Source organism: Mesitornis unicolor, unplaced genomic scaffold (genome assembly GCF_000695765.1).
Source record: "Mesitornis unicolor isolate BGI_N332 unplaced genomic scaffold, ASM69576v1 scaffold12131, whole genome shotgun sequence".
Classification (NCBI taxonomy): Eukaryota; Metazoa; Chordata; class Aves; order Mesitornithiformes; family Mesitornithidae; genus Mesitornis; species Mesitornis unicolor.
Window position 1 is genome coordinate 26,510 of NW_010163308.1, and position 10,963 is coordinate 37,472.

General features: G+C 44.2%; 1 protein-coding gene across 1 annotated transcript in view; it reads right to left on the reverse strand.

Annotated features, from left to right (window-relative positions):
* The window catches only part of DNAH9 (dynein, axonemal, heavy chain 9), a gene marked incomplete at both ends in the record, with an annotated part of 117,268 nt that overhangs the window by 25,611 nt on the left and 80,694 nt on the right, over window positions 1–10,963 (reverse strand). Inside the window, 2 exons of the mRNA XM_010193929.1 lie at window positions 4,787–4,906; window positions 7,844–8,269. Coding sequence (XP_010192231.1) covers window positions 4,787–4,906; window positions 7,844–8,269 — 546 coding nt within the window. The remainder of the gene's footprint in view (window positions 1–4,786; window positions 4,907–7,843; window positions 8,270–10,963) is intronic.

Sequence of the window (10,963 nt, forward strand, 5' to 3'; positions counted from 1 at the left end):
GCAGGCACACCTGTACTGATACAATGATAGTTTAACTTCTGCTTCCTATTTTTTTCCTACCCATTCGTGATATTAATTTTGCCTTTATTCCAGTTAAGTACCATACTGCTGTTTCTGAGAACTCTCTGCAAGAGCTCCAAGAGCTCTTCTGTGAGTGATAATAGTGCAATTAGGATCTATCAGTGTAAATGCAAACCAAACAAGAGCCCAAGGAGTGTTTATCCAGGCATTTCAGTTCCAGACATGAGTTTGAGCCCACAGCCTGTGTCCATCCCCCATGTGAAATGAGAGACGGAGTTTGTGAATTCAGTCTGTGCCAGTGGCTACTGCTGCCTGCAGGTCTTGAGGCTTATTTGACTCCAAGAGCAGGACAGCACATGCCTGCAGTTGTCTGTGCAAAAAGTTCCATGCAAGTGAGACGTTGGAGCCCTCAGTGTGGCAGTGAGAAAACAAACCCTTCCAGACAACTCATCACTGCTCCAAGCCCCAGAGTGAAAACCTGGAGGTAACAGTCCCTCCATTTACCCTCCAGTCCCAAGGGCCTCTGTGGGAAGTGCTGTCTGGGTGGCTCATGCACTGCTAAGGGGGCTGCTATGTCCTTCATCTTTTTCCGTGTTTTTCTGGCACAGTTGGGTAGGGTCAAGAGGGCTGGGAGGGAGCAGCAGGAAGATAATTTATGAGCCTATTTACAACCTTAGAAGAGCTCCAAACCTCACTCAAATATCTTTCCAAATCTTTGCATTTGGAGAAGTGGCAGCAGCAGACACTGAATTGGACAGATACCTGTTTTTCTTTCCTTGTTTGCTGTTGGCCACTTTTTTAGACTGTACATTGTTCGGAGCAACAGGAAACTCTCAACTGTGTTTTGTGTGTTTGTGTGCATGTGTTTGCACGTCTCAGCAAGCCATAGACAAAACCAGAATGCAAACAATCCCACTCCATCCTTCCTTGCTTTATAAAAGCCTAGGGTCGACAGTAGCTTCCAGAAACTATCAGCCTCTTATCTGTTATTAACACTTGTAACTATTAGGCTGAAAAAATTTACCCAGTGCACATGAGGTAGAAGATGTTTGCCAGCTAGAGATCAACAAAAAATATGCCATTTTTTTTTTCTAGTGGAATCCAGGGCATTGCCCAGCACTCATCTTGCTCATCACTTCAAAGACTAAGTCAGTCCTATGATGCCTCAGTCTTCTGTAATCCTAGATGCAGAAGTAGACATTTACTTCCACCTGACCCAATGTTTTCCTCTAATGATGAAAAGAAAGAGAGTTTCAACCTGGGGGAGACCGTGTCCTGGCAGCAGTTGGGGAGCAGAAGACAACATCGGCAGATTATGCAGAAAACAAGGTTTAGCCTGTCTCATCTGTGCATGTAGACAGACGCAGCTTGGAGAAGCTCTCCATGCTTTTGAAGACAGAGCAAAACCACTTTCCAGCCTCCATGGGCATCACCTTCTCAAGCACAGGAGGATGGGACTAATCACGGTCTCTGCTATGGCAACGCACAATACTTGAGCAGACATCCAGATTCAGTCTAAATTAAAATGACTTATATACCTCAGCAAGAACTGGCATGGCTGAAGAACAACAATTGTATTGAAAGTAGAAAGCCTAAACCTGAGTGATGCCATTTATCTGCCCAAAAAAAACAAACCCTGCTCCTCCACCCAGTTCTCTTAATGAACAGATCAGGCTGCACACTGACCCATCCTCCTTTTTCCTTTTACTCTTTTCAGTTCGCTTCAATGAGAGACTTGAAATCCAGTCTAAACTTTCTTATTTTAAGTATATATGGAAAGACTGAAATAATTATGGGAGTGGCCAACCTCATCCACTGGTGACCTGGCAGAGCCACGTGTGGTTTTTCCAATTTGCACAACACCAAAGTAAGAGCAGGGTAGGAAAAGCAGTTTGTGCATAACCACTTCCTAATTGCTTAATAATTTCAGGTTTGTTGCTGTGGTTCTCCTGATGTCTGGACAGGGAAAGGTTTCTTTCCAAAACCAGTTACCAATGCATCTAAAGTATTTCAAGAGGAAGACAACAGGGAGGCTTTGAAGCTAAGCTGCTACACAAAATAAATCATGAAGACTGTGCCTAAAAAATGACAAACATGCCAAGGCATTTAACAGGTAAGGATATATCACAGCACCAGGAAAGCATGTGAGCAGGTACTGCTTTTAAACAGGTGCTGACCCTGGGCCTGTGAGCAATCCCAGGCAATTAGTAAGCTAAAGAACACACTTAAGAGCAAGTGTATTCCTGTTGTTTCACTGCCTGTAACACAAACTCAGTGGTATGGAACAAAAACTTCAACTGCAACCAAAGAAAGTTTTCTAAAACTTGATTCCCATGTGTTATCTTGATTTCCGAATCAAAACACATTCTTTTAAACAAAATCATTAAACTTTAAAAAATATGTAGGAACATACATCACAAGTGACAATCTATCTTTTTAAAACATTTGCTCATTTTGTTTTACAAGGACAACTTTGTTAATACAGCTAAGCCAAAAAAAACCCAAACACAAAACCCTACATTTTTTTCTTATCATAATATTGCAGTTATACCAAATGAAAAGTCATGTTTTAAGTCAAGAATTCACATGCTAAGCCTGCATCTTTAAGAAATCATGTTCTGTTTGTTACAGTGGTACTAATTGAGGTGAAATTAAGCTGTGCTTAGTGTAAAACGTACACTTACACACACCCACATATCTATGTGAAAAGAACTGTAACCATCATTTCTGTGTTTCTTGTTCATGAAACATTTTCTTCTTGTATTTTGTGTTTCCTGACTCCTAAGGGAGCCACAATCTACCTCCACATCACATGTTAAACAGGATTTTGTTAGGCTGTGGAAAGACGCAGGAAAGTATCCTGCAAAATCTCCCCAAAAACATAAACGGCTCTTTCCTGTTTTAATTAATTTTTTTTAATTATTCAGTGAGATTTAACCTGAAGAACATAAAGGCATAAAGCTCCTATGGTGGTTGCATAAGAGATCTAAACCAGTATAGGAAGGGACTTGCCTGCTGTTTGCCTTTGACCTCTTATATCTGAGTATATCACAGTCCTGCCTGCGCTCATCTGCCAAGCAGCCGCTGGTGCTACAGCTGTGCTGTACTCCTGTTTTCCAAAGCAGGCACACAGAGATAAAAGCTGACACATTTGTTTAGAAGTTTACCAGTGCCTAAGCATGCAGCAAGTGATCTCTGCAGTTTCTGAGAGCACTTCAATGCCCCACTAAATGCAGCCTTTTTCATGTGCCCATGAAAACCCAGCTGAAATCTAAACAGCTCTGAAAATCAAGGCTAAAGCAGTTAGCTAAAAGGTCACCTAAGAAGGCTTGAGAGTACAAAATGGAAAAAAATGGAGAACTGATCATGACTGTCCATGTCCCAAGCAAAAAGTTTAACCATTTGGATAGAAACAGATACTTCACATACAGATTACAACCCAACACGGCCATGATCTGGTAGAACAAGCAGAGAAACCTGCATCCAGCATCCCTTCTAGGAATACCTTTGTATTCTGACTTAGCTGCTACCAGCCCCACCAGTAGAATCAGCTTCAACAAGACACACAAAGGCCAACTTCCATCCCTGTATAAATGCAGACTGAGCAGAATGCTATCCTGGAGATACAGGTACAGTTTCTTGGCAAAGTGAGTGGTTTAAACATATCTCCACTGCTGCTGGGAGGAAGCAGTCTTTCTTCCAGTGCTGCTACAAAATCAGGCTGCATGGCCACGTGTTTCAGTCAGTTTTGCCAAGTCTAGGGTAGGGGCCATGTGCCGAGTTGCATGGCTGCTGCACACACCTCCCACATCCAAAACAGGGCTGGACAGTCTCTGTACACACCCAGAACTGCAGCAGAAGCCGTGTGGAAGTGCCTTGCCTGTCTGTACTCATATAATTCCACACCTCTACGTGCATCTTCCAAGCAGATCTGTGAGTCAGACGCTTTAAAAGCATAAAAAAATTGAGGTTCTCCACTGAGATGATGCTAATGCTGCCTTCACGTGCTGGAGGGTGAGCTTGAGTCAGCAGGGCCTGCTGCTAGAACCAGCCCCAACCCCACCACCTGTCAGGGCAGAGCTCAAGCAGGGGACAGTCTTCTGGAGTCCTGTTCCCTTGCTCAGAAGAAGACCTGGCTAGCTCCAAGCTAACAGTCAGTGCAGAGGCCAAAAAACAAAGCATTAAGGGTAACTGGAGCACTGGATGTGAGCTGGGACTCCAGCTGACAGGACAGTGTGAACAGCAGCCATTATCTCTCAGTCTCTTATCTGTGAAGCAGTGACAAGGCCATTGCCCTCACAGAGGACTAAGAGGCTGCATATTTTGAAGATACAACAGACTGCGATGCATACCGATGGACTGATAACAGGGACATGCATTGGTTTTTAGAGCTTTTCACTATTAACTTTTTGTCATTTAAAAACCTGCAAAGCTACTGGCATATTCCTTCCTTTGTCTTTAAGATGTGATTTTTGAGTCATACAGTTTTGGCCCATCAGTACTTTTTCACACATTTAAAAAAACAAAAAGAAGATGAGAACTGTGAAGAGAATACAGCCCATCTCTTTAAAGATGAGCAGTGCCTGCCCTGATGTATGAAAACAGCCAATGCAAAATCATGTTCATTACTGAAACTTGCTGCAGTGCAGAAAATGTATTCCAGAAAAATTAGAGGATGTAACGTACTGTGTGCACATGTCTCGCATCTCAGCAGCACCTGATACCTCCCATTCATGCCATTAGAGTTGCATCTGCTGACACTCACCAGTCGATTTGCAAGAGCGATGGTACATGTTGTAGCTTCAGCTTCTTGCTGACATTTGAGTTTGTCTGAAGTGGCCTTCTCAAACTTGGCTGTGAGCTTTCTCAGGTTCTCATTGAGGCGCTGCACATGAAAAAAAAGGAGAAAATAACAGTACATTTTTAAGGAAAGCCCTTCTCCAGAGATGATTCACCCTGCAGGTGGGGCTGGCCAAGCCTCACCACAGCTCATGCTGCCCAGGCTGCTGCCCCTACACAGGGCTGTGGCATCAGGAGCCAGCACAGAGCAGCAATGTGATGCACTGTTTTACGTGCTTGTAACTCACCTTGGCACAGGACAGAGGTGGAGAACACACAAAACCAATTTATTTGGGGCTCTGCCCTAGTGTGAATCTAAACTGGAAAAGGGCCAAGTACTTTACGGCAAAGTACTGATGACCAGTGCTATGGCTGAGCAATGAGCAAGGCAGCTAAAAAAAAAAAGAGTTTTATATTTCTTGGTGCTGCAGCTCCCTCGGTCTCAGTCCAGTCCTTGAGACTCTCCTGATTCACCAAGTTGTGCTCGAATTCCCAAGGGGATCCTTTGGCAGCTGCAGGTATGTCTGAACCATCTTCAAGCTGCATCTCCTACACCCTCTTCCTAGGAGGGAATATGACAAATAAGTCAATAAAATTGTTCTACTCCTAAAGCCACCTGAGCTTGTGCCTTGGGACACCTCAACCAGGGTCACAGTGCTAGGTGGGACCACCTCACATGCAGGTCAGGTGCAGTGTTTTGAGGCTGGGAAAGGGGCAAAAAGAGCACAAACAACCCCAAGAAAAAAGAAAAAGAGCCCTTTACTTGGACAGAGCCACACATACTCTGGTCTAAAGCAAATCAACATCTCCCACAAGCATGTGGAGCATTTAACTTCTGATAAGAGAGGTAATAATTTTATCTGCACCTGATGCAAACTGCTTAAGAATAAGCTGCTCTTGAATCACTTCAACACTGTTTGAGCTACACACTAGAAACAAACCTGAAAATAAAAAAGGATTTTATTAGGAATATCTGCAGCTCTCAAGGATACTGGAAAACACAAAGCTGCCTCTCCTTGGCCTGCCTTGGAATTAATAACACAAAAAGTTTCTGTCTCTGTGTGCACATGAATGTTTATGCATACATACGCTCACATATATAAAACCTCATTATACAATCATGATCTGATAGATGAGTGAGTATCTATGAGCTACGAAGAACAGTTTATACCTGCAGTACCCCACCAGACACACTCTACAGTCACATAAAAATAGATCTGTGTGCAATTGTGAGTGTACATATTGCTTCTACATCTACCCTCCCAGACTCATAGCAAACTTATTTCCCAGGAAAAGGAGAGGGAAAGGTAGTTAGTATTTTTGACAATTGGAACAGTCTCATTTATTACTTAAAATGGGTATGTGACAGATCAGGGCCCAGTTGTGAGCAGGTATGAATCAGCTTCACATCAGTGAAGCAATTCAAGATATCTCGGCTTGATAAGCAAGGATATACCTCCACAACCACCCCCACTCTGAGCAGTGTGTCATTACCCATCTGCAGAGGGGAACACTCACCTAAACCAGTCAGTTTTACAAGTGCATGCCAGGGGAGCATCAGTAATGCCCCAAAAGACTGGCATTTTCTTTATCAAAATTCCACTTCTTTAAAAAAAGAAGAAAAAGAAATAAAAGAAAAATAAAAGCTCAGATATTAAAAGCTTTGGAAATGAGCAACATAAAGGAATGAAAAAAGTTCCCCAACACTATATCACATCTGAGATGGCAGGATTGGAGGCTAAAGACCTTTAAAACCGTCCTTGCTTTGGGTGCTGTGCCTGTCCTCCTTTCATCTGCAGCAGAAAGGGGCTGCAAGAGAGCTCTGGAGACTTTTCTTTTTAAAAATTATTTTAAGTTAAAAAGTGTAGTAAATATGTTAAGAATAAGCCCTAGGAGGCATCAAAAAAGTGATGTATTTTCTAACAGGAAGGTGTGTTGGTGGAAGAGATGAGGACTCGGGTGAGCTCAGCTGGAGGGGCTGTGCTGCCTCTTTCCAGGTCCATATCTCAAAGTCACTTATTTAAAGCTAAATCTGTGAGCCCAGCTGACACCACACCTTGGTTATTAAAAGGGATTTTGCATGAACTCTTGTGTCAGTATGAAGGCACAGCCACAGAGGATCATGACGATCCCTCAGGAAGAGGGACCCCAGACCCACAGCACCTTAAAAAAGGCAGATTCTGGAGTGCAAGCAGTGGCTGCCTGCATCAGGGGGGACCTCGGGAATGGTGAGTGATGGGATGCGGCACTGCCGTCGAAGGGATGGGCTGCCAGATCCCCCTCAGGCTGGTTTCCACACTTTGCTATTAGTGAAAGCGGGGAGAAAAGCAGTATGTCTTTTAACAGAGAGAGAATTTTCCAAAGAAAAAGGCAAAAGATTAGAAGCTACTCTCTATGGAAAGACACTTTTAATCACAGATTAATTTCTTCTATTCACTGATTTTTTTTTAAAGTAGCAAACATTAAATAAGGATGATGCACAAGATAAGCTGAACAGGGAGCTGTGCAGTGAGAAATTAATAGACTCTTACTAGAGCAGTCTTCAACCTGGAGAACGTGCCCATCACCAGGGACTGAGTGCAGGGAGCCAGCCCGGCACAGCACTCTGCTACCAGCACTCCCAGTCAGCCCCTGGTTCCTCTTCTCTGCCCCCATGCAACACACCGGGAACATACTGCTTTGAGATAATGAGGTTTCTGAGGGCTCACGAGCAGAGGTAAATTACGTTTTAAAAATTAGGTAGGAATAATAAGAATTAATAATTAGCCTTCCTATTATGGTGTAAGCAAGGCTGGAGGAGAACAGATGAAATGTAGAAAGCAGCAATAAAAGGCATATGAAAGACCACAGTCTAATTAAACTTTGGATTCCCCCCACCCCCTTAAAAAGACATGAGTGCAGAGAAGCAGCCTTCTCCAAAGAAAATTACTTCTCCCCAAGCAGTGACTAGTGGGATCAGTCTCACCAAAGGGCAAGCACTTACAGCAATTTTGCTCTTGATGCTCTTCAGCTTCTCCTGGGCAGCCGCCAGCTCTGCATTGGCTTTGCTCAGAGCCTGCCGCTTCGGCTCCACCACGCAATACACCTCATGGAAGCGCACGATGTTCACTACCCAGGAGCAGAGGCCAGCCGCAGCATAGGACTTGGTGGTCACAAACTCAGGTTTAAACTTGGGATCTTCTAAATAGGGCTGAAGAGCTTTGAGGCAGTTCTCATGGATGTTCTCCTTGTCAAACTTGATCAAGGAGTCCAGGAAGCCATCCACCCTGGCCATGGTGGCTTTTGCTGCCTTCCAGCTCCTGTCCTTGGGAATCTTTCCTCCCGGGGCCATCAGAACCATCACGGCTGCAGTGACATTGCTGACAGCTGAAGGTGGTGAGCCAAAGGACCTCAACTCTGTCAGATTCTTCTGAAATGGCGAAAATAAGGTTGTTAGACAAAGATGAATGGAATTTCTTTCTACTTTGCCACTAGTAGAGTCAGGCTCCCAAGCTATCAATCTGATAAATTGGGTTTCTCTAGGACTGAACATTGCTGCCTTTAAATCACCACTATGCATCTTTACAGCACATGTGCTCAATTGCCTACATCCAGCTCATTATAACCCAACCAGGATCAACACAACACAGTGTTCGTCCCCAGATTCTCACCCTTGCCCTGCTGCCTCGGGAAGCAGGAGGTTTTCTGCCGTCTCAGAAGACTGAGATAAGGAAAAAGGAAACCTTTGCAAAGAATAACCTGTATAAATAGCCCCAAGCCCCTCTAAAACTGCCTTGCAGAGCTTCCCTTCATGCTCAACTACTTCCTGTGCCAGACACCCATGCTTTAAGGTCTTGTTGAATTATTTGTGTACACCCAGGTTTCTACAGGGCCACCATCAAGTGACCAAAATTGGGCACTTCAACTAAGCATCTTCAGGAGAGCAGTCATTGGGGTGAACAGCAGCCCCCCACATCCAAGAATCAGCTGATATCTGGAGACACTGATGTCCAAGAGGGAATTCCCACCTCCTCCACTGCCAGCACAGGCAGTTTTAGTGAGTCCTTAATATTAAAGTGGGATGAATCTTAACCTAAGCAAAAAAAGATGAATTGTGGAGAAAACGCATTTTCTAACACACTTGTAAATGTAGCAACAACGTGATGCTGAGGGTTTGATCTGCTGACACCTAAATCCTCTCTCCGTTGTGTGTATTAGCTTTTGCATAGGAAAAACCAGCACAGGTACATCAGCTGTTCTTGGATTACAAGCTGTTGTCAAAACAGGATAAGGGCTGGTTCAACACCAGTTTAAGAAAAAAAAAACTCTATTAACTTCTGTCCGTTTCTGTTTCTATCAATTTTGAAAAGTTTTTCATTATATTCTCCAGTATTTTACTTCTATCAATTTCTGTCTATAGAAACAAGGTGGAATAGTCTGGTAACTTTGAGTATCCACTCTTGGGATAAAGGTATCTGCTATGAATCTGTTCCTAAATGTGTCTTTGCTTGCTTCTAGCTTTTGTTAACAATCAAGCTGATAGAGACAGGCCCTTGGGAACTGTGTGCATTTCCAGTGTAAAATGTCTCTAATTAACATGCTTAACGACATAGAGCCAACTGTGAGAACAGGTGAGCACCCCGACATCCCCTCCTCCACCCAAAGCACCCTGCTCAGCTCGACCAGGGGCAGTATGAACAGTGTGGCCCCTTCCCAGCCCCGCGTGTGCCAGGGGCCAGTGCTCGGAGGGGCTGGGAGGGCCCTGGCAAAGCAGCCTGTGTTTAACAGTCTGCATCTCAGTGGAAATGGGATGCTGAGCTGGTACTGTTGCTTTTTCCCTAGGACGTTAGCACTTCCATGACATGATGGGAACAGAGATGCTGTTACCCTGAATGGGAGGGAAGATGACAATGTTACAACCAGGAGAGTGAGAAAAACCTGGGAAGCATGAGGTGGCGGGTTTTCTTTCTTACTGTAAGAGTCTCTGGCACCATGGGACAAGGATAAGTCAGGTCGACAGTGAGTGTCACACTGATGAACTGAGGGTACCAGGTAGAAGAAGGAGTTCTACCCTTTTTCCTGATGGCATCAATCAGTTTCATTTTAACAAATCACTCCAAATTCTTCTTATACACACCAGAGTATCCCTGGGATGGAAAAACAGACAGGACACTGACACCGAGTGCCACATGTCTTGGGAACACCGGCCACTATGACATCCTTGAATGCCCCTGGACTATCTCCAGGGGATATTCCTTGCAGGCAATTGCATGGGAGGTTTGCTACTTTTGATATTGTCACTGTCTTCTGCTTCCTGTAACCTGTGCAGAGACTGAGCAGTGCTGGTTGAGCACCATCTGCCTTCCCAAGGGGGCATAGACCACTCAGCCACATCCACAGGGCAGCTGCTCCCTCCTCTTGGGAAGTGCCTTGTATCAAGTAGAGACCCAGTAGCTGGGGAAGGCAGTCCCAGAGTCTGTGTGCCATGATTTCCTCCTTCCATCCTCCCCAAAGCAAGATGAGAATGCTGAAACATTAGATTCACTGAGCCCCATGTCCTGCAACTCCTAGAGCCCAGGAAATGTGGATGCTGAGAAAGAGCCCAGGCACCTTCACAGGGCAAGTAAACTGCACTGTAAGAAGTAAAATGGTGTTTTTGTCTCTAATACCTGATTTCCCAAGTTTTCAAACTCACTATCATGTCTGGGTTTGCATGCTTTATTCTGTGGGTGTTCTGTTCTGGATCTATCATAACCCACATCATGGTCTGTATAATAATTACTTTAATTATTTTATATAATCTATATATAATTATCTCATATAATTATCCTTTTTAACACCTTAAATAGCCTTTCAATTTGCCTCAAGCACTTTCACAGCCACCAAACCCTGCAAAAGGCATTAATAATAAAGCTCAAACTTTTCTCACTGTTTTCCTAAGCCAGAAGCCTGAAAGCAAATCAAACAGCAAAGCCAGTCCTGATGACTTGGAGCTGCTTTCCTCTCCCCTGTGTGGAATATGGTAAAGCATTGGTTTGAGGCATGATTGAGCCATGCCTGCTGTGGTTGTGGGAATAACTGATTTTCTAGCTGCACCTTGTGCACGGCCACTGCTCTGCCCTGG